Here is a 24,367-nt window from a genome sequence, read left to right on the forward strand (position 1 = left end):
TGTTTAAACATTAATCATTTCAGTTATGCATTAAACAGTAACTCTCTTAATCCAAATACAAATATCCAAACTGTTACACTGTGTGTTAATGCAAGCAGCACAGGTATGATGGGCTATCTTTAACAAATTTCAATGAATAAATAAAATAGATGATCTGGGACATAACTGTAAATAGTATCACTGCTGTCTCATTTGTGATATTGGTGCTGTAACTTTTAGCCTGTTGCTTTTGGTTGCTTTTTATCCTAATTAAAATTCAGTGGGTATATTGTGGCGTTTTTGATTTCTCTAAACTGTCCAAACTTCAAGATTAAGATGTTGCCTTCTCTTTTTCACATACTCTTTTGACTTTCAATATTGCTGAGCCTGCTACTGGTGTTGCTGGAGGGGGTTTCCACACTTCTTCTGGGTTAAGAGCAATTTAATGCTGATGGGAGAAATGGGAAGTGACCAGTGCCCTGCCCACTGTGACTATTTTGCTTCTGCATTCTCAAGGAAGAGAAAAACTTCAGTTTGGGCTTTTGTTCTAGTTTGCAGATGTGGACAGTGGGAGGTAGGTATTAGGCTTTTGTAATCCCATTTAAAGATTTCCCAGCTGTGTGCCCATCTGATGACAGGATCACCTTTCCTGGAAGGGAGGGTGGAGTGTCAAGGCTACACCCTTAGGGAAGAAGTGGAAATGCAGCTGTTCCCCATCCACTCATCCAGTCTGCATCCCAGTCTGTTGGGTACCAAACCTTGGACTGTATTATCATGTTTACTGAGTGGATCATGAAAGCAGAAGATGAAAAAGCAAATTATTTGCCCCAATGCCACTTTTTCCCCCCTAGAACTGTAAGGACAGAATACTAAAGAAACCTTGAAGGAAACCTAGAAGCTCTTGAAGGAAATGTGATAGGAAAAAATACCTAACTATGGAGTGCCTTTTTGATGAGTCATGTGCCACTTTTCTTTGTACCTATTAACAGAATGCATGTTTGACCTTCCCTTTCTTTGCTCTCTTCCCTCCCTCTCCTGTGATACCAAATAAAGTGGCTTTTTGGAAATCAGTCTTTCAGAGAAGCGGTAATTTGATTCACCTCAGTATCTAATGTACAGGTTTCCACAAACAGATAAAAGCTTTATTTATAACCTAATTTCTTACCAGCAGTAAAACATCAAAGCTGAGTTAAAAATACTGAGCCTAAATTTTCTGTTAAGGATACCAAAATGAACTGGCCCAAGTGACTGAGCCTGATGTGAACAAGTTCTGGCATTTGTTTCTGTCTAGTGGCCAGTGATAATTCATCCTTTCTTCCATGGTGCCCCCTCAGGGGGTCAGAGCAGATACAAGGTGTCATGAGGGACACCAAAACATAAAACTAAGATTGCACTTAAGTTTTATCCTGTGAACTTATATCTGATGTGCCTCAAAATCTACCTTAAATAGAAAGTCAAGATAGGCTAATGTTTCCAGTGTGCAGCTAACTAACAACTGTAAACTTGCAGAGGATTTTTATGTGTTATTTTATTAATGCCTTCTGTGACAGAATGGTTCATTTGGCAGAACATTTATTCAGCTGAAAGACTTGTCAAATGTTAAAGGAACCCAATTTCTTAGTGGAAAATATGGATTTAATTTGAATAGGAGAATTGAATGTCATATTTTCAGTGCCTGTTTCTGCAAATAATTGGGTTTTAGAACAGCACCATTTTGAAATTTTGCTGTTTGAGCTACTCAGTTTTGTTCATGAGCAAGTCCTGTAAAATGCATTAGTGCTGGGCATCTTCATTTCTCTACAAACAGAGTGCAGTGGCTGCTGCACAGTTCTGGTAACTGCTGTAACAAACAGGTTAACTGGTGCCTGTAAAAATGTCTAGCAGAGGATCTGTATAGACTTAGAAATTGCAATGTGAAATTGACATTTTAAGTCTTAAGTGCTTGTAACTACATAACCCAGAAAGTGATGCGAGATTTCTACTTGGAATTAAAAGATTGGCTTTGGCCTTTGTGGTGGAAATTCTTCATGCAAATCAATTCCGCTGACTGACTCAGTTGAATTTTTGGTGAAAAAGCTTTCAGCACTGTAAGTGTGCTGTAATTTCTTATTTAGAAAATCTGGTATTTATAAATTTCCTTGTATTTTTATTTTTATATGTAAGTCAAAACTGATCTTAGCAGCAATATACAGTCGTGGTTGTCTCATGTCATTCTGTGGTGACAGCCAAGTCCTGTGGCTTCAGGAGACCAAATTACATAGCCACCAAGGTGTCCCTTGGGATTCTTCCATTTGCTGTTATCTGTTTGTGAGAGGTGAACATAGTCAAGGCTACCTGTACTTTGAACAAAGAGCCTGGGTACTAATACAAACTGTTTTCATTTTTGGCATGCTTTTCAATTAATATAAGTAAAATTTTAGTCACTTCTTTCCGTAAATCTCTCCTCTAGGCCCTACACATATAAGTCCAGGAATGTATGCTTCTCTGCCAGGAATGCTGTTGTGCTTCTACAGATGGGCAGGGCTGTTGCTGCTCCTCAGCATTCAGTGCCTGTTTGGTGTCTGGAGCTGACTGGGAAGCAGCTGCCCTTGCATTCTCTCCCATGTTTCCTGAGAGGGAGGCCAGCTGGCACAGCCCTTCACTCTGCCCCTCCTCACCACCACAGGCTGGGCAGGAGGAGTGTCCATGGGGAGACTCGAGTTCACTAAATTTCAGACCCTTTCTCCTCCAAAGAAAGTCCAATAGTCGCTTGCCCAGTCTCAGGCTTGCTGAAAGGATGCTTTCTGCAAAGGTTTAAAGGAGATCATGAAGTGTTAGGTAAAACAGCGTTAGTCAGCAGCAGCACTGTTCCCCTGAGACAGGCGGACAGGAAACTGCTGCCAGTACTGTCGTTCTTGCACCAAACTGTTATCAGCAGCCAGGTTCCAGCTGCTTCTCACTTCTCCACGCTGGAAAAACTGAACTGCTTCTCACAGACTGGGTTGCCCAAAGACAGGTGGATCAGAAATGGTGTTGCATTTCAAAAAATTTAAGAAAGGGTATACTGCTCATAAGTTAGATTAACGATAGATTAAAGAAAAGGACCTTTTTTAATGATCACACTTGGATATAGAACACTGTACACTTTCGTGCTTTAAGGGCTGTGTCCTGTGCCTGAGCTACTGAACAAATTATATACTTTGAGTGAAAGTGCTTTTGCTGTAGGCACCAGAACCATCTGTCCCATCTTGATCACTGTGTTACAAAGCCTCCTTCTGCCTTTCTTTCCCTTTCACTGAATTCATTTTTCAATTCTGCTTTGCTTGGTGAAACAGCTTCAGCAGGACATGTGGAGACCATTCCATCCTAAAAGATCCAGTAGCCTGAGAATTAAAAGCTGTCATGCTAAGGAATGCTGTAAGCACAAGGCTATTTTTTCAGACAGGGCCAGGTACTGGTCTCTCGCAGAGCTACATCAGCTTGCACACCTAACCTTAAGTACTGTTAGTAGGTTTAGTCTCCTGCCAGTCTGGAGCTGCTGAAGTTACACTGCTTCCCATTGTCAGATGAAGTCAGTGGGAAATAAAGGTTGCCACAATTTTTGCAGCTGTGGTGAGAGCTGCTAAACCAGTTTCATACCTGTGGAACACAGATGGGATTCCCAGGTCGTGGTTTAGTTTGCTGTTTGTGTCAGAACAATACAAAGTGATATGGAGACAGTAAAGGACTTGCTGCTTTTGTTTCTAATGATGCATGTTAGTAACAGAATCGGTGCTTATCTCATTTAATCAAGTTGCCTTTTCCCTCAAAAAGAAACCAAACATTTCTTGTGGGGGCCTATTCTATCTACCTTGCAAGAAAAGCAAGAAGTAACACTGTCTATTTAATTACTGTTTGAATCTTTAAGAGTGTTTTCTATTAGGGAAAAGAGAGCAAAGTATTATTACAATGTGTAATCCTTTGTTTTGGAACAGGATATGATAGTTATATTGATTTGGTGATCCCAAACTAACAGTGTTACAAATAAAATCCATAGAGCAAATAAATGGAAGTTTCATATATGTAAGGATTTTCATGCTCTTATCAATAGTAAACAACCTAAGGGCAATAAATTTTCTGTTAGCTTGTAACTAACACATCTTGAGTTACTTTACTTTCATTTTTACATGCCAACTTTAGGGATATTTTGGATTGAACTCTAATCCTTCTCCAAATAAATATATTCACTTTTTTTTTCTTGTTCTTAACAAAGGAGGAGGGTTAACAAATAAATTATATATGAGTCTTTCCTCCTTCCTCCTTTCTGTATGCTAAGGTGATTCTGATTAAAGACTTGGTTAATGAACTTAAAGGTGAACCTTGATAAGTCCATACTCAAGCCTTGACAAGTCTCATACTCATGGATAATTTCTGGCAACTGTAGGCATATGACTGTTGTGCTGTAAGAGAAGGCATGGTTAGACTGGTGTCCATAAAAAAAGTGCCTCTCAGATGATGCATGCCATCATCAGTTGCTGCATTTGCCAGCTCCATGTTCATGGCTTGTGTTTAGCTTGTTTTACTCCCTGTGCTGCTAGATGTGCTATTAAAAGCATTTGGCATTTTTACAGTTCACTGTCTTTTTACTAACTTACAAAATCAAATATGTTAATGAACAATTTTTGTACCTACCTCAGGGTACTACTTATATTCTCAAAAATTCACAAGGTGGTTGAAGGGATGTGGAAGATGCAAAAGCACCTTGTATACAGCAAGACTGTCTCCACTGACTCCACAAGAGTTTATGAGAAAGATCTTAAAGTTAGATTCCCTGTACAGATTTTATTTTTTAAATGGGTGGAAGAAGCAGTGTGGTGGTGTTTGTTCTGAGGCTGCGTATTCAGGTGGGTTCCTTTTGAGAATTTAATTTCCTTCAGAGCTTTTTTTGGAGATAAGGGCTTTTGCAGTGATTAAGATGGGACTCATAACAGGTACTTTTGGAGATAGAATTTACTAACTTTTAGAGATAGAATTTACTTTTTGTGGTAGGAAAATCAGATAGCCCACCTGTGGAAGGATGCTTCCTTCTCTAACCAGAAGTTCAGTCAATTATCTTTATTCACCCCATTCTACCTGAAAAAGTTATTTACTCTTTGAACAATACAGAATAGTTTTATCTGACTACTGCTTCAGTTCTGCATATTAAACTTGGTATTGTCATGGTGTTGTTTAAGGGTCTTCCCCAAGCCTACAGTAGGTGCTAAGAAAATAATTTTATAGAATCTGTAAATTGTAATCACTTTACAATGTTAAAGTAACAGCACTTGTACATAAGAGCTCTAGAACACTTACCTTACAGGAATATGTGAATATGTATTTTATCTGGACTTACTATATAGTGAGAAGTCCTAGTTTTCTTGAAAAATTACTGTAAAAATTAGGGTTATATCCAGATTTTCATGAGCTATCAAGTTCACACAGTTCTAGTTATGAAAAATAGCAATTTTACTTCTCTGTAGGCAGAATCCTAGTTGTCTCAAAAGAGATGTTTGATGTAACTTTATCTTTACTGAAGGAGTTTAAATTCAGTAGGCTGATATGTATAAAGGTGTGAATTTTTACTTACGCTTTAACTTAATTGGTATGTATTATTTTACTAAGAATTTTGGTTCTCTGTTTCTTTCTTCTGTGTAAGAAAATTTCTACCCAGGATGTAAATTAACTACAACTAAGTTTCATGGAAAACTCCTAAAAAATTGTAGTGCAATTAATTCAACTTCCATGTATTCATCCTGCCATGTTTTAGAGTTTCTGCTTTTAGCTTCATGCACTGTATAACATTCAACAAAAATGAACTGACTTTTTTCATCCTGTCAAGCTCTCATGTTGTCTCTGACTTCAGATCATTGGTCCCAGTATCCCAGCATTGGGGTAGCCAGGCAGCAATCTGCTTACCTGGCTGGCAGCTGTCTGCTTTGTGCATCTCACACCTTGCTCAGGAATAGGGACTGGGTAATTTCTGTCTCATTTATGCTTTCTGTCATTTCCTTCTCCTGTTCTTATGGCTGTCCTACTGCAGAACAGGCTGCCTCTTCTGAGTTGACTTCCTACATCACCTCCAGAGGATCTTCTTCCTCCTTCCCTAACTGGGTCAACCTCCACTTCCATAGCTCCCCCCTTGACTGTTATGGTTAGGGCTGTATCTCTGATTCCGCTGCAGCATCCATTTGTTTTTCCTTAGATCCAGAGATCCTATTGCCCCTTCCAGGGTGTGGGACACGGGCCTGGTAGGTGTATGCCAGGACCCAACACGGTGCCAAAAGTCCCTGTCTTTGGTGTAAGCAAGACATCCTTCCTGCAAGTGGTCTGCCTTCTAACCAGGATTCCTTGGCTGTTTGGGTGTAAACTCCTATGCCATCAGAGGTGAATACTGCTCTGGGCACCTGCCCAAATTCTCCTGCATACCTTGCTCCCTAGGAATTTGTTCCCTCGGGACACTTTCCTGTGTGTCATCTCCAAGTGATTTGTTACTGGAGGTCCCTGGAGATTTGAACTTGCATGACTGGATTCAGAGTTTGAGGATGGTTGTGTAGACTGCAGGGCGAGTGGACCACCACTGACCACTGATGGAAGAAGGAAGGTGTCAGTATCTGAGGGCATTAGCAGTGGTGGAGGTAATCTACAGCAACTTGGACAGCAGCAATGACTCCAAGGATCTGGGGGGTGCCCATTGCACGTGGGCCGTGTGGCACAGTTTAGTGCCCACCAGTGTGATGGCAGTGATGGACTGGCCAGATATCAAGGCATTACCTGTGGAGAAACTGTCCCACCTACTCCTGCAAGTTGGAGAGAACCTCTCTCTTTTCTGCTACCCTTGGGCTTGAATCCTGATTGTGCTTAGTGTCCCACCAGGTTCAGTGACTTGAGAAGGGTTTTTCTTCCTCCTTGCCCAGACAGGGTCTCACCTATTAAAGGTGCTGAAATAAGTAACAGTGCTTTAAGTATAGGTGATGCTGTGCTGCTACTTCTTTTTCAAGGTCCAGAATGGTGTTTTGAGCGGTGACAGGCTGCAGGGAACATTTGGAGCTGTCTGCCACTTTTCCTCCACCACAGGAAGCACATAGCACTTGCCTTGGTGGCAGGTTCCCTGCAGTGGTGTGATTTAATTGATCTGCTGGGCCTCCTCACTTATAACTCAGCCACAACCTTTATTCCAGGGAGGCTTTAGTCACTTGGCTCACTTGATGACATCATGTTTCACATTCGTGAGTGTGATGGCTTCAACTGTCAGATCCACCCCTTGGATCTGACAAGAGTTGATGGATCAAGGGCCCATCTGTGTATTGCATCTCTCCCTGGGTGTTTGGTGTCCCTGGGGACATGTTTGGTGTCATGTCACCTTTCCATCCCAGCCCACATCCACCTGAGCTCCTTTCTGGCAGCCTGACTTTTCACTGTTTAGATGTTCTTTGGTGGTGCAGCTCTTGGACACATGAGTATTACATCATGTGCATTCACATCATGATGTTACATGTTCCATTTTTAGCTGATGCTATTTTAGTCCTCTTCATCTTCACTCAAGCAAATGTGCTCAATAGGTTTCTGAAGACACTGTTAATGGAAGAGAAGTGGCAAAGCTCATGGCCTAATCTGTATCTTCCATAAGTATAAAAAGTTGAACTGAGGAAAAAACTGAACTCAAAAGAGTTCAAGTTCCAGCTTTCAAAAAGTCTTGACACATATTTCTCAATGGATGCAAAGTAGTTTTGCAAACCATTTTGAAGTGAGGTGAGTACCACATCTAAAATTGTTGTGTTTTAAAAAGTGTGTGTATGCATGTGTGCAAATACATATAAAATCTTCTGCTCCTAAAAAAAAATCTTCTTATTTTGCAGTTGAAACTACTGCTACACTGCCTAGCAGAAAAATAACAGGTATGTTGGGATTCTGTGGGATTTTGCCCCATTTTTCTTCTGTTTTAGAAAGTGTACAGTAAGATTGCTGCTGCTGCTACTTTTTAATTCTTGGAGATAGTTAAGCATATGCAAACACTAGGAAATTAATATTCCATATCATCCTTATGTCTTATTAGCTAATTTTGTGGTGCAAATGGCACCAGTAATTTTCCAGAGAAAATGAAAATAAAGTCACTGAGATGATTCTGATTCTCCCTTCAGTACAGAAATTGTATTCACATTTATCCTTTGGCAAGAAGATATTACCAGTTTTCAGTAAGGCAAGCAAAATAGTTTTACTGGAGCAATGAATTCACGAGTGTTTAGCATTTCAGAAAAACCTTGTTTACTATTTTTAGTTTAAAAAAATCTGGTTTTCTTCAGGGACTTTTGGTATCTCTGATTTAAGTCTTCTGCAGCAGTAGGAAAAGCTTTAGAGTAAAATTGTGTATTGTAAGTAACATTATAAGATGACTTTTGGCCTTTGAGAGATGTTGAAACACCTTAAATATATTTTTAAATAGTGCTGCATGTTTGCATCCAGCTGTTCTTTAGATTATATTTCTGTGATAACTGTGACCTAGAACTTGACTTGTCTCTGACAGTATCAAAAACCACCCAGTGACTGAAAGGGACAACTTTAAAGTTGCTATGTGAACAAGATATCAAATTTCCTAATTTCTTTTTGATCAAAATACTGACTGTAACAATATAAAAATCTGATAGCTAGTGTTTGCTATATAAATAGTTGGCTGGTTCCTGTTAAAATCAGAGGTTCAAACTTGAAATTATTAAGTTGGTTTTTTTATCACTGCTTTTTGCAGGATAGAAAAGAGAATCCATATGAATGGGATAAATTTTAAGTGGAAAGTCTCATTGTTATTATAAAACGTCTGAGAATAGTTCTTCATACCCAGCTAGAGCCATCTTGCTGTGTATGTTTGATTCCCATTCCCAGAATTAGCAAAACACTCAGGATAAGCATGTAGCTTTCAGGCTAGAGTGGCACATATCTTGGGTTTTTAACATTATGCAGTTGTGGTTTTGCAGCGTTATTCAATTCAAACTGTCCAGTATTTCCCCAAAAAAATTATGGTCTTGCATCAAATTCTATTTGAGTGCATAAAAATTGACACTTTTTTTTTAACCAGAGATTGTTTCATCTGCCTTTTTTTGACAACCTGGAAGTGTTGTTCTGAAAGAGCAGGTGTTGCCCTCTTCTGGTGAATGTAGTAAACTTTTGATAATATTAGAAAAGCCTGCTGAGGATGATAATGTATGTGTCTGAAACTTCATAATGGTCTCTTTTTTTTTTAATCTGATATAAAATTCACAGATTCTGAAGAATCAGCTGCAACAACTATTTTTGGTAAGAAAATCAGGACTTTACTGATTTTTCCAATTTTTGTTATTTCCTCTTAGGTAAATGAAATCTGCTTTTATTTGAGGTAGCGCAGAAAGGTTGTGATGAAATAGAGTTCCAAAATTAAAATACTTTCATCTTAAATTACTTGTTCCATTCTACATTGTAATGAATGTAGAATGAAACAGTGAAGAGTTTGCAGAGATGGCAGAGGAGGAAGACTGTAGTGAGAGCTCCTTTTCATCTCCTCTCACCCTAGCAGGTTGCATTTCATGCAGTGTATTACATTACACACACACAAGAGGCTCTAACAACTTCTGGAACCAGAGGTGATGAGCATCATCTATGAAAGCATTTTAAAAAATTAAGAATGAGACACACAGAAATAACCTGTGTGAAAGCCAGCTGCTTTCTTGCTTAATGTGTACTGACATAGAGTGAGTGCTCTGGATAAAAGAAATAATACAGATGGAACACATGATCTTGTTATTTTACAGATACAGTCTCTCTTTGGGAATGGTTTGTCTTTAACAACTGCATCATATTCAATATTTGTGTAGTATATACTAGGCCAAGTAATACAGGTGAAACCAGCCCTTAGTTTTCACTCTGCTCATATTTTGACTACCTGTTAGTTGCCTCAGAAAATCTCTTCTTCTGTTGTGGATCTCCTCTAGTCCATTAAAAAAAAATCATTAAGTTGTCATATTGAAGTGATATAAAGGAGTCTTCTAGCCACTTTGTATTCCTGTGCTGGCACCTAAAATATTCTTACTGAGCACAGCCCTTTAAATTTTCATCTATTGTCTTAATTTAATTTAATTTTTTTCTCCTTTTGATGCAGCTGGAAAAAGCTTTGCATCATTACTTTATTTTGTTTATCTATGGTTATTGACAAAACCAGCATTTTTGGAGAGACTGTTTGCCAACTCCAGTGAGTCATCTCTGCTTATGAATGTTGTGAGTTCATGCAGGAAAAGGTACTTGAGGTTAAGCAGTTATTGCAGTTGGATATGCAAAAATTCATCTGCATCTTCTGAAAGAATGAAACCAGTAAAAGGAACTTATGTGAGGAAAATTTGATTCCCAGCTGGTTGTATTCAGATACCCAGATTTTTGAAATAACATGAACATTATTTCAATTATTAGTGTTGTAATAATGTGAACACTCCTAACAAGCATTGCAGTTGTTCTTAAAATGAAATTTAGGCAAATAATATTCAGTTTCTTTTCAAAATCTTGCAGACTTGATCTTTTTTTCTCAAAAATTCATAGAATACTTTCTTAATACAATTTTTACTTCTTTTATCTTTTTTTCCCCTAGAATTCTCTATTGTTACTTTTATGATCTATCCTATTAATTCTTCAGACAAGATATTATTAATGTTTCTCTTACTTAGACTTTGCTAGATTTAGACTTTTGGGCTTTTCTTGTTTTATTTTTTAATAGATTTTACTGTTCTGAATTCTTCTATTTCAGATATGTCTTCAGAGGAGACTACACAAAGTACAGGTGAGAATTTGCATGAAGAGAGTAAGGTTTCAAGGCAGGTGTTAGTTGCATTCATGTTTGGGTTTTTTTGGTTTTTTGGTTGTTTTTTTTTTTTTTTTCAGTAACTAGGATTTGTTGATTCCAAATTATTTTCTTTTATGTTTCTAAAATTTGTATTTATCTGCAATCTGTATTTTAAGTCTGCATGATTAGGGCTCTGAGGTGCACTTAACTGAGCTGTAAACCTTTCTTTATCATTCAAAATATTGTATTGCTTACCAAAACCCAAAGAGGGCAGATCATTCCTTGAAGACACTTACATATGTACTTGCAAGGAGTTGTCAAATAGGATCAGAAAAGACTCAATCAGAAGAACTTGTTACCCCTTCCTTTCCTGATTTTCCCATTTGAAACAAGGAGTAGCTTCATTCCATATCAGTATGGATTCCTCCATGCCTCTATAGGACCTGGACATCCTGCTGTTCTTCATTGTTGATTCAAAAACAGATTTTTAGAACAGGATTCCTCCTGTGCTGAAGTGCCCATGGAGAATAGGATAAATTGGAATCACCTTAAAAGCACCACTTTCTCCTCTGAACAACTGGGTGCCAGGAGTCATTGGCTCAGATGGGGACACAAACACTTAATTGGATGTGTCTTACTTCACTTGCTGCTTTTGCATTTCCCTCACTGAAAGTAACTTCATTTTCTTAAAAAATGTCAGGTGTTTACACTTTTCCTGGAAAGACAGAGTCTGAAATAGAAATAAGAACTTATTTTTGTGACGTGTATTGCATGTTTTTTTTTTAAGTTAAAAAGTGAAAACTTTTGACCTTTTTTTTTTTTTTGGTAACAGAAGCCCTTACAACGACAGATTATTACTCCACCATCACACCAGGTAGGATTCATCTATCACCACTGATAACATTTTTGTGCATCTCAAATTTTAAGTGTGTGTGAATTCAGGAAGTTTGCTCCCAAATGTGTTTTTACTATGCCTTTTACTTGGTATTGTGGTGTGTCCTGTTAACAGTCTGCCTTACCTCACATGATTATCTGGTTGAAGGCAGTGTTTGTCTAAATGGCTGCATATAGAAGAGTTTGGTTATTTTGTAAGTCAGAGCAGTAGGTTACCACAAAAATGTAAGAACCACAATCTCGGGGACCATGTTTGCTTAAAAAGAAATCTTCATGCCTTTTAGGAGATTGAAGCAATCTGAATACAGTCATGGTATTTGACCTCAGGGCAGGCCCAGTAGGACCAGGAATAGAGTGAATTTTATTTTTTAATTATCCACATAGAAGCTCAGTAACCCCATTACAGTGGATTTGCCCTAAGTGCAAGTGGAAGAACTGGCTTGGAGCCTTAATGGCAAGGATAGTTTGACTGTGTGAACATGACCTGCAGAAACATTGCAGCTGTGTTATCTGATGCTTTCAGGGGACTGGAAGCCCTAGTGATTTTTGATCAGTCTTTTATCCTTCACACTGCTAATCTATTTTTGTGCATTTTGGTGGTAAGCAGAGATCTTAAGACTAGGGGGCACACAGATGGGTGCCCTGTATGGAAAAAGGAGCTGATGTTAATCTTTGGTGGCATTTTTGGATTTTGTGTTGGGTTTTTATAAGGTGTTCTCTATGTAGTAAATAATTTTGACAGTTTGTTATATTGACATTTGATTATTTGTTTCTCAGTTATTTATGAGCATTTTATTTTTTAAGGATTGTTTAAAGAAAGCAGTATGGAAGTTTTGTAACTATTTCACTGCCAACGAAAGGGAAGGCAAATTTAGGATCATAGAATTGTTAAGGTTGGAAAATACCTCTAAGATAATCAAGTCAAATCATTAAATTTATTTGATTCTAAACTGCTGTCTGAATTTTTTTTTCTAACAATTTGAATATTGCCACCAGCTTACAGTCTGTAACCTCTAGTGGCTTATTTATTGATGGTGATAAAAGCAGCAAACTTTTGCAGTCAAATGTTTGCACCACAGGGAAGGTGAAAAAAATTCCCTTCTCATTTGGTACTAACTAATGATAACAGCAGAAAAAATAGAATTTGGGGTTTTTTTCTGTTAATGGAGGCCAATCCATCTGCTTAAGTGAGGGAAGTTGTTTTAATGAACAAGTGTAGGAGTCTTGGATGCAAATATCTTTCCAGTGCTTTATTTTGAAAGTATACAACAGAGCTGTCTGTTTACAGTCCCCTTATTTAGGATCAGTGTTATTTCTCAGCTGTGTAGGTTGTATTAAAAATATGGAAAATATGGAGCAGCCAAAAGCTTGCTGTAACTAAATGAAGGCATGTTCTGCTAGATAAGAGTGTACATGGTTGCTGTCACCATAGCTTGAATTCTATCAGATAGAACAATTTTAGCTTCATGCTATCATATGGAGCCACTGTAGGGGCCTCAGAAGCAGATAATATGCTGCCTAGTGATTGAATTCTGTGATAATTAAAGAGCTTATCAATTATATGCTGGTTTCTGTTTATATTTAAATTTAAAAAAAATTGCGACCCCTTGCATATGAGTCTTCTATCAAAACTGTTGGAGAAAATTATTCAACATAATTAATCAAAGGCAGCATATTTCTGAATACTAAGTCTTGGAAAATGTCATGGTAAGTGCTTAGAGAGTTGAAGCCTAGAAAATATGTCAAATACTTCCAGAAGATAAATTTCAAACACTGGAATGATTGTAAATATGTGTATTGGATTATATTGTGTGATTATATTGGATTTAGGTTTAACTTTTTTAATCAGTAGTTGTTTGGTTTTTTCCCCCCAACAAATCTATAGCAGGAGAAACCATTGTATGCAACATAACACGGGCCTGTAATTATTCAGGTTAGTGGTTTTCTTTTCCCTTTTTCTACATAAAATATTATCCAACCATTTTATACACTGAGTAATGAAGCAATGTTTAGTTGCCATGTAAAAGCTAGTTCTGTAATAAATTTCCTTGTAAATTTAGAGAGATTTTATATTAATTCAAAAAATATTAAAGGTGGGGAGGTTAAAAAGTGTTTAGATTCTTGTACTTTTGATCTTTGGTTTCTCATCAAAGGCACACCATTACACATAAGAATTGTGGAAAAACCCCAAGAAACAAGTAAGCTAAGGAGTTCTATTTATAGTAATATGAAGTGCAGTTTTTCTGTTTTGGGAAAAGATTACCTGGAAGGAATATATGGAAAATAATGAAGCTATTGGACTAGTTCATTTGTTGAAATAGGTGAAAAGATGGAAGAACAATTGCAAAGGTAGATAAGCTAGTGCAAGTGTTCTTATTTCCCTTGTATCAAAACACAAGGCAGTAAGTCTTGCAATTCTCAAAAAAATTTTACATTGTGTGTTTTAGCATTGATTTCCTAACTTTTTTACTTTTGGTTTTAGTGTTCTATGTGGGCAAGGTAAAACTTCGGGCAAGTGAAGAAAGTAATGCATCACTAAATGTTGAAATAGTAAGTATTCTTTCTTTTAAAACATTATTGTAAGGAAGGTTGAAGTGAATTTCTTTGTATACACTTTAAATAAGTAGCATGATTCTTACTGTGTTTGCAGTACAAGATACTATTTGCAGTGAATGGAACAGCTCTGTTTTAAACAGCTGCTTTGCAGCTAAATTTTAAAATTCCAGCTAAGTAACCTTCCTACAGTAAGGACCTGTATTCTCTACATAGCCACTGAAAGAAGGGAGAAGCCCTGGGTAATCTCAAGAATTTACATTTAGACACACAAGATCTTCCTCTGGAGATTACTTTAGGCACTTGTGTTTGGAAGATGAGCATCACTAGATGGCAACTATTTGGGTATAATTAAAGTTGGATTATATCCTGGAATAATTCATATTGAGATTCTCATATGGCTATGGCTTTTTGTGTATTTTTTCAATTATGCTTTTGCATGATCATTCTGTTTTTTGGCTTGTGGTTACTGAGTTATTAATTTTGCAATAGGCTTATGTGACATGAATGTGTCCATTTATACAACACAAGAGAGGTTGTGTCATGCATGGCAAGGACCATATAGGTGACCCAGTATCAAGGTATTATATCAAGGTATTATAAAAAAATCAAAGTATTATAAAAAAAGTATACCCAGTATCAAGGTATTTTTAAAAAATACTACTCATAATACTATGAGGATGAGAATTTTTAGTTGTTACAGATGGAAACTGAGGGGAGGAAAAACGAAGGACCTTGCATCTTTATCCTACGCATCCCTGTCAACCCTCAGCCTGAGATTTCACATGCCAGTCCCTGAAAGCATGAGAGTAGTCAGCAATGTTAGCACAGAGAAGAGCTGCTGCACATGGAGCATCAGGTTTGGGCAGAGATATGCCCCTGGCAAAAGCCATCTCTACATTTTGTTGTGTTTCAGTGGTGATAATGCCTACTGAAACTGGCCTGGCATGGTAACATTACACCTACAGCTTCTGGTAAAACTGGTTTCCATCTCTTGAAACTCTTGCTTTTTAGAAGAATATTTCTTAGGGGAAATCAATGCCACGTATATTAGATGATGTTTCTTCTCATGGCCCTTGCTGTTTGCACAAAATGTAAAATTAACCAGTAATGCTTAATCCCTATAAGAATACATAGAATACATCTATAGAAAGGGCTCTTAGATAAACCTCAGTTTATCCCCAGACCCTAATGCTAGGTCATACTTGTTTAGCTCAGTTTTATCATGTCTTTCACTACAGTTCTTGACTTCTCACTGCCAGTATTCTGTCATCTATTATTTATGTCATTTATGAAGCTTGCCCCATTGTTGCACTTAGAGTTAAAAAAATCATTCAGTGTCTGGAGTAAGCTGTCTTTGTTGCAAACTAAGCCAAACTCCTCTTTTTCCAGCATAAGACATGATGAGTTTACTGTCCTTTTGCCCCTATCTTTCACAAAGATTTTGGGGTTTGATTTATACTAGATCAACAATTCTTTCAATAAATTGTAACAACAATGTCGTGGTAAATACTTGTTGCAGTGTATTCATGAGAAAACATGCTTCTTATCTTTGTAATTTCAGCCTATCAAAATGTGTGAAATGAACAATTTTCTTTTAAGGCTAAAAATTACTGGTTGTACTTACCTGTGGGTTCTTTTTTCCTAACAGATTAATAATATAACCACCCACAATCAAGTAAAAAAATTAATTGAAATTCCAGCACATACCCCACAAGAACTGAGGTGAGTAATTCTGAATAAGAATTGAAATCTTTATTGTATTTGAAAAAGATGAAATGAGACCTTCCATGTGTTGAGTGGACTTTGTGTTATTCCTGCACATTAAAAATTTCACAAGTTCCAAGTTCTTGCTCTTTAACATAAAGTTCATACTGGTTAGAATACTCTTAATTAGTTCATGTACCACTGGAATTTCTTTTAAAAAATGGTGCACCAAATGTTTGTTATAATTTAAGGATTCAGTTTATCTGGTAGGAAATGATGAAGAGAACTTTCCTAGCTGCATGTTCTTTAATAAATATTCTTGAAGTCATATCTATGGTTTTATTTTGGTTTCGATTTTTCTTTCCCAGTCTTTTTAAGGAGAGGTTTGAATGAGTGAATATTACCCAAACTTACCCTGAAAACCAAAAGATGTGGTTGGCCAAGAAATTTTGTTTATAGAAGAAATCTGTATTTCTTACTCATTCTATTTCTGTGGTTTTGAGTATAAATTTAGAATTGTATTCCAAGTAATGCTTGGCAAAAGGCAACATTAAGATTTATCTTCTGCTCTTTTAAATAACATTTGCAATGGGTTGATATTCAAATGTGATGACAGAGGTTTAAATTTAGTTTGTGTAGTGACTAATAAAAGTCAGCTCTTCAAATGTTTAATGCTGGAGGTTTTACAGTATTACAGCTGACCTGACTTTAAAAAAATCATTGATTAACTGGAAAAATATTTTTTCTCTGTAATTGTTTTTTAAATTAAATTGTTGTAATTGTTTTTAGAAACATAACTAAAAATCCTTCCTAACAGTAATATTTTATTTAAAGCATTTCAGAGTTCAACAAAACCTTGCAAGCAGTAAGTGAGGTAAGATTATTGATTGTTGTTACTCTCTGGAAAACTTTTTTCCAAATTACTTCTGATAAAGCATCAGTCCTGACTTCTCCTTATAAACCTTTTATTTTTTCTGTTTTCATTTGTCATTACAGTCCTCTGTTATGGAATGCAGTGCAGAAAACCAGAGGTTTGTTTTTAAATTTTTAAAGAAAAAATATTTAAAAACTCATATATCATCTTGTGATATGTGAAGTATGCATGGCTCTTTAGCACAAGAAAAAGACAAACTCTCTAGGAAGTTCAGAAGTCCAAGAAACAGGTTGGAGAAATATGTATAGGTTAACAAAGAAATTCTCATTTCTGGTTATTGTCCTGGCATTAGTGATTTTGAAAAAGCCTTTTAGATTTTGTTGATTTCATTTAACCCAAATGTGTTGCTTCTCATTAGTCTTCTGCTGAAGCCCAGGCTTCCCTGCCATATTTCTTCTGCATCTTGATATTACCTGAGTCATGTAACTGGGAGCACCAGAATTCCAGAACCTGTGAATGCACTGCAATCTTTATGAGGGATTTACTTGAGGCATCCCAAGTCGCTGTTCTTCAGCTTGGCAAACCAACCATCCTTGGGGTAGGGGGAGCCTGAGGAAGTAAACAGTTCAGAGTCTGGAAACCATGGATGATCAAAATGGCAAAGCTGCTCCAGAGATGTGATCCTAGAAACCCTAAAAAGTAGATGATATCTCAGTTTAATTGCTACTCACCATTAGATCGTTCTTTAAAGTGATCAGCTTGGAAATGCTGTATTCTAAAACAAAATGAAACTTGATTTCCCCAAAAACTTGAATCTGGACTTTATTTTCCTGGATTGGGATGAAAGAAAAGTCCAAAACCCTCAAATGAAATAGAAAGCAGTCAGATCACCCCTTCATGTGGTATACTGGCAGTTGCTAGAGTAATCTTTTAATTCTTATGAGCTGGAAAGAAACCTTTTCATTCATCTCTATGTTTGCATTTGCTGAATATGAAAAATTTTCTGAAGGTTCCCTAGTTTAGGCAGGGCTTCAAGTCCTCGAACTGTAGTTGTAAAGATGGAGTTACATGCTGAAATGGGTCACTGAAGTTCTCTCTAAAGTCAAGAGAGAATGCTGGCTTCTTCTGTTGGTGAAGGTTTCGTAAACACTGGCATATTTACACTAACAGCAGAGATAACATTGTTATCCTTACAAAATTATCAGCTCTTCAATGACCAACATTGATCAGGAAGGACCCCATTTAAGAATTGACACAGTAGAGAGAAGGGACAATAAGTGCCACAAACTGATTATTGTGCTTTTAATCGGCCTGGCATAGTGGTTTATGTGCATTTTTAAATGCACATAAAAATGTGCCCAAATCTGACAGAGCCTAGGAATAATGTGCTTTCACACTTAGCATTTGTACTAATATGCTTTAATTTAGCATTTGGTGTTACTTCTGTTAGAAAGATGAGGCAGCTCTCTTTCTTGAGTCTTAAGCTTTTTTCTTCTCTTTTAGTACACACTGCAATTTCATAATGAAGCTGGCTGAGAGAGAGAATATAAGCAGTTTAACACAAAAGGCAAAAATAAGTCAACTTGGTAAGTTGTCCTTTAAACACAGTCTCATCACAATTTTATGTAAAGACATGGTCTTCAAGTAGCTAAAAAGACAAGATAGTTACTATTGGATCAAAATATTTTTGGTTTTGGTTTGAGCAAATAAATGCATAAAAATGCAGCCTTCTGATTTTTGGGGATGTATGTGATAGAAATAACTTTTTAGAACATTTTAGTATAAAATTACCAGCTACTTTAATAAAGCATACTTTGAAAGGATTAGGTGTAAATTAAGATGAGAACATAAATGTCTTGCTGAAATGGCAATCTGAATTGAAAGGGTTGTTAAGTAGCCAACTTTTCTTAGTGATATTGTGACAGGATGGAGTACTGGCTCATACCATTTGTCTCTGTTTCAAAAGCTGTTGTGCTGCATTTTGGGTTGTTTAAAATTTAAAAAAAAAAAGAGAAATCTGAACTTGTCAGGCATTGAACAAAAATCTGGCGGTATGGCAATATTCTGACTGGTCAAGTGTTCTTTTGTTTTGCAAAACTAATTTGTGAACAAACTTCAAAATAAATTATGCAGTATATACTGTTGTTTAAGGACATAGTACACATGGTTAAATATTCTACTTAATGGTATTAGCAGTTGTTATGCTTAAGGATAATAATGCTTCTTTGTCATCTCAGATCAGTGCTGCTGTTCATCACTGAAGTACTGTTCCTTGACTGCTGAAGAATTACGAATGTAGTAAGTATAAATACAAAATTTGATTTGCTTATTTCCTAAATTTCTTAATACATGGCTAGAGTCAACTTCCATGCTTCAGTGTAATAGCCAAAAAGGACTCCACAAGAAAAAGCTGACAGTCATTTTCCAGTGTAGCTCCTTCCTCTTTCCAGCCTCTTTCCCTTCCCTCCCTTCTTATCCCTTTTTTTATTTTTTTCTGTGATGCATCTAGCTTTTGTGTTCAACAACAGCTCACCCTCAGAGCAGGCAGCAAAGGCAGTAGTAGTATTTGTTTATAGACTTCCTAGTTAACAACTACAGCAATAGAGAATGTAAGAACCTTCTAAGTATTAGAGCATGAAACATCCAATCTGATTGATTTTAAAATATACATCATTATTAGTACGTCCATATAATTTTTATATATATTCCTCTATTATAACTTGTTTTCTTTAAAATAGAAAAAATGTTAAACTTAACCTGGATTTTTGTACCTTTTTTTCTTTTACAGTACTATACAAGTGCCACCTCATTTTATATGGGTTCCTTCCCCTCATTCTCCTTCTCTCCCTAAAAAGACTTTCCTCAAATCTAATTCTTTTATTCCCCCCACTATGCTTTCTGCTAAACAAAGCTCCACAATTAGACCACTGATCCCACCATACACAGAAATTTATTTTTCTGGAACTCTTTCCACATCTCCCCTTACAAGCCCTCTCTCTGAAAACTCTATGCCTTCCACCAGTGTTACCACTACACGCTCCTCTTCCGAGTCTCTTGCTCAACCTACCGTGCCAACTTTTCCTTCCATAACTTCCAACAAATACATCACTGTTCCCATACCTGCAACAAAATCTATCACTAGTACTGCTTTCTCAATTAAATCTGATGCTGCACACCTAAACAAGACTGTTACAATACTTTCTCCTTCTGTAGGTTACACTAAACATTCTTCACTTTCTTCTTCTGAGCCTCACAAACTTGCAATTTTAAATCGCCCCTTTGAGGCAATCACCGATTCTGTTGCACAAATTCCCCCTGCTTCAAACCAACCTATATCTGCTCACAGAAATGTCAGTGCAGTACCTATTGTTCCCCTTACTCCTTTCACAATATCTTTGACCCCCACTGCTAGTCCTGTCAACCGTTCTGTCTCAGCTTCTCATCCTCATTCTACTGCTGATGGCCATGGGACCCCAGGTAAATATGAAAAGTAAATAATTATTTTTTGTTTGAATGCCATATACTGGATTTGCTTTTAAACTTCATTAAACAATGTTTATATATATATAAAGTATATATATATGGGAGGTGTCCTTATAATTATTGTGAATTACTTTGGATGGGAGTGTTGATCTGCTGGAAGGTAAGAAGGTTCTACAGAGGGATCTGGACAAGCTGGATTGATGGGCTGAGGCCAACTGTATGAAAGGCTCAACAAGGCCAAGTGCTGGCTCCTGCACTTGGGTCACAGCAACCCTGGGGAAGAGTCCAGGCTTGGGGAGTAGTGTCTGAAAGCTGCCCCAAGGAAAAGGACCTGGTAGTTCTGGCTGACAGTGGCTGAGCATGAGCCCGGTGTGCCCAGGTGGCCAAGAAGGCCAGTGGCATCCTGGCCTGTGTCAGCAGTAGTGTGGCCAGCAAGACCAGGGCAGTGTTTGTCCTCTGTAGTCAGCACTGGTGAGGCCATACCTCACACCTCGTGTCTATTTCTGGACCCCTCACTACAAGAAGGACATTGAGGCGCTGGAGCGAGTCCAGAGAAGGGCAACGGAGCTGGGAAAGGGCTGGAGGAGTCTCAGGATTGGCCTTATTGTACAACTCCCAGAAAGGAGATTGTAGCTAGGTGGGGGTCAGCCTCTTCTCCCAGGCAACCAGTAACAGGATAGGAGTCAATGGCCACAAGCTGTGCCAGGGAGGTTGTTGGACATCAGGAAGAATTTCTTCTCTGGAAGGGTTGTTAAGCATTGGAATGGGCTGCTCAGGGATGTGGTGGAGTCACCATCACTGGAGATGTTCAAGAAACAACTGGAATGGCACTCAGTGCTGTGATCTAGTTTTCAAAGTGATGTTTAGTCAAAGGCTGGACTGGATCTTAGAGGTCTTTTCCAACCTAAATGGTTCTGCGATTCTGTTCTGGGTGAAAAGCCTGAGACAGCTTTCACTTGATGTATTTTAAAATAAATTCTGATGCCTTTGGACATGGTGAGTGATAGCTCACCCTACTGCTCACCCTACACTGTTGTTTCTAACTGTCATAGGTAGGTACAGTGCTCAATTCCCATTAGAACAAATGTCTTTTGGACAGAAAAAATTAAGCCAGAGAGCAAGGTAGATTTTTTTTTTAAACTAACCTAATATTTAAAATACTGCACAGAAATGTTGGATCATCCTTAAAATATTGTTATTGCCTGGGAATATTCTTAGAGGCTATGTATTTTCTTATGAAAATTCTATGCAAGCTTCTTTTCAAATTTCTGACACTATCTTGATTTTACTCTACATTCAGGCATTCAGTGGCTAAAAATTCAAAATAATAGGTTATTTAATATATTAAATATATTTAATATATTAACGGTCTGATGTGAGGAACTTTGAAATCAATAAAACATTAATTTCATGTTTTCAGTTTGAAATCTTGCTTTATGTTTTCATGAGATTTAAATTGCCACTGTCTGCAAAGTAGCTGATAGGGAGAAATTACATGTTGAGACCCTTATGAGTAGTGATACAATTTTTTAATCAAGAGAACTGTTTAATTTTTTTGCTTCTCCAAGCTTACATCATTTGTTGAACACAATGTTTAATTTTATTTGTCACAGGAAAAACCCTTTCAGCTACCACAAATATAACTTCTGTGCACACCACCATTAGTATCGCCACAGCTGAGCAAATCGTGTCCAAAATAGAAAATGATTTAGCAGCTGGAAAAATAGAGCCAAAAGATGTAGAAAGGATGGTTAGTGAGGTGAGCACTATCCTCACTGCTTCTCAGCCATTGCCACCACGAATTTCTAACAGGTAGGTCATTTGGCAATAGATTACAGGAGTGTTGTATTTACTGTCTTGACAAATTGGCTTCAGCAAGTTTCACTTTTTCATAATCATAATCCAGAGTAATATTTCTTGTTCTTTTATGTAGTTATTCAAAATGGAAGGACTATCATTCTAATGTTACCAGCTCTACTATAATATAATGCCATGGAAAATGGTGGGGTATTTTTGTTGACACCATCATAAGTGATCATTTTGCATTATATTCAGATTATTGCTCCATAACCATAACTTGCTTGAGAATTTTGGATGTATGTGCTTGGTAATACTAAGTATGCTTTTTCTTAACAGAATTATAAAGCTGGTGGACTATATTGGCTTAAAACTAAACTTATCAACATCATCTGCTGAATTTGTATCTCCTTCCTTGGCTCTGGCAGTTGTCCAAACCAACAGAATCCGCTCCAACCAAATGTCTTTTGCTGTCCAGGACTCAGCTGATCTCCAGGTTACAAAATACTTACAATACCTACAAATTGTCAAACATTTATTTTAAAGTGTTTATAGTTTTATATTTATAGGAATATGTGTTTGTTTATGTCAGTGTCAGGATCTTTAGTTCATGTTAGTTTCAGACTTTTTGTAAGCCCTTCACAGTTTTTCCTTTAATTTTCAACTGTGTAAATAGGTGTAAAAGGGAGCTGACTTAGCAGAAACTGGCAGAACTAATAAGCTGTTGGAGAGGGTACAGCTAGAATACCAGAATGGACAAAGTGCTTGGCAGAATAACTTTGCCTCAAGCCCCCTGAATTATGAATCATTTATTCAACCACCATGACAGTGCTGAAATTTGTCAAGGAGTGTTGCCAGATGGCCTCATCTGTTAGAAGGAAATAATTGTAGAAGGTTCCAGAAAAGAGCTATTATGTATGTTGCTTGGATAATGATGCTCAGAACATTTGTCACTAATGGCATCTCACCAAGAAAGAAGTGCTTAGAAAGTTTGGTTGGATCCCCTTTATCTCATTCAAAACCTCCCTCCTGACAGAGAAAATAATGGACAATACCAGCCTTGGAGGCTTAAGCAAGGAGAGATGGAAAGTTTTCGACCAGTTTTGACACATTCTGCCTCCTCAGAGAAGAAAATAGCTTAATGTATCGTAAGCCATATGTAGTACTGGAACTTTTCTGTGTTACTGAAAATTATATAAATGTTTAAGATTTGAGTTCTTTTCTATTACTGAGCAATATATAGTGCATGAATGTGAGATGATTAGGAGATGCTAGTGCTGACATACAGATATTTGCTAAGGAATGATTTTTTTATTTCATGGTATTGGCAATGAAACACTGAAAATTTTCAATAATTTTCATCTACTTCAAACTAGAGCAACAGGAGTGCTTTTGTGGAATTGATTCAGGATTTCTTTGATGGCTGTCTACACCAGTGATCTCCAAAGTGGGGTTTGAGTACCCCAGGGTGTGCACACGACAGTCCAGTGCAGTGCAGGAAAATGTTATTTATATTTATATTTTATAATAAATTTAAAAATACATTTTTAAAAGTAATTTTTAATCTCCTTAATTTTTAAAAAAGTATTTTATAACTTGCATAATATATTAGTAAACTAATTCATACATGCAACTTATGGATAGGTATATACTGGGGTTCATGCTCAAAAATTTTTAGGGGATGCATGATCAACAACATTTGGAGTGAGCTGGTCTAAACAGATGAGTTAAATCACATTGTTAGGGCACTTTGGGGAGTTCACACTGTTACTCTTATTACAGCCATTCTTTCAATACTCAGATAATTTCTTTCTGCAGTACTACTAATGTTTCACATCTCCCAGGAACTCTGAGGTGATAATATTTGTATGTAAAGGACTAATGTATGACAGGAATGTTGAGAGATTCTGTACTAAACAAAGCTCCCTGGCCTGTAAGCACTGCAAATAAAACGTGCAGCACATAAAATGGGTGAAAGTTCAGATCTCTTTTTGTACAGTATAAGATCACTAAGCTCTTGAGGTACCTGAATTGTAGCTTATCCAGTTTACTTTTGTAGTTTTTGCCAGACGATCAAAAAGTTAGGGTTTATGTCTTATCTACGAATATAAACTTGACCTCCTGAACATAAAAATATATTCACAAATAATGGCTATTTTCATTTTTTCTGAATTCTGACATACTCCCTCCAGAGTATAAAACTTCTTTGCCTTTGCAGGCTTTCAAGCTGTTGATCTCCCTACACAGTTACAGCTACACAGAGTTTTTGCTCCTCACCTTTTCCAAAT

At 37.1% G+C, this 24,367-nt stretch overlaps 1 protein-coding gene across 3 annotated transcripts in view; it reads left to right on the forward strand.

The window, feature by feature from the left end:
* ADGRG2 (adhesion G protein-coupled receptor G2) overlaps positions 1-24,367 on the forward strand; it is a 59,628-nt gene that overhangs the window by 21,754 nt on the left and 13,507 nt on the right. For 2 of the 3 annotated variants that reach the window (XM_071430434.1, XM_071430436.1), the window contains exons 4-17: positions 7,833-7,871; positions 9,229-9,261; positions 10,736-10,768; positions 11,604-11,645; positions 13,551-13,598; positions 14,148-14,215; positions 15,870-15,943; positions 16,760-16,799; positions 16,922-16,956; positions 18,303-18,385; positions 19,037-19,097; positions 19,588-20,276; positions 21,896-22,094; positions 22,419-22,575. In XM_071430434.1, the coding sequence (XP_071286535.1) occupies positions 7,833-7,871; positions 9,229-9,261; positions 10,736-10,768; positions 11,604-11,645; positions 13,551-13,598; positions 14,148-14,215; positions 15,870-15,943; positions 16,760-16,799; positions 16,922-16,956; positions 18,303-18,385; positions 19,037-19,097; positions 19,588-20,276; positions 21,896-22,094; positions 22,419-22,575 (1,601 nt within the window). The remainder of the gene's footprint in view (positions 1-7,832; positions 7,872-9,228; positions 9,262-10,735; positions 10,769-11,603; positions 11,646-13,550; positions 13,599-14,147; positions 14,216-15,869; positions 15,944-16,759; positions 16,800-16,921; positions 16,957-18,302; positions 18,386-19,036; positions 19,098-19,587; positions 20,277-21,895; positions 22,095-22,418; positions 22,576-24,367) is intronic. The other variant, XM_071430435.1, reaches the window with a different exon arrangement.

The sequence above is a fragment of the Agelaius tricolor genome, unplaced genomic scaffold, assembly GCF_023055355.1.
Source record: "Agelaius tricolor isolate 1412-34295 unplaced genomic scaffold, bAgeTri1.0.p SCAF_7, whole genome shotgun sequence".
NCBI classification, from domain to species: Eukaryota; Metazoa; Chordata; class Aves; order Passeriformes; family Icteridae; genus Agelaius; species Agelaius tricolor.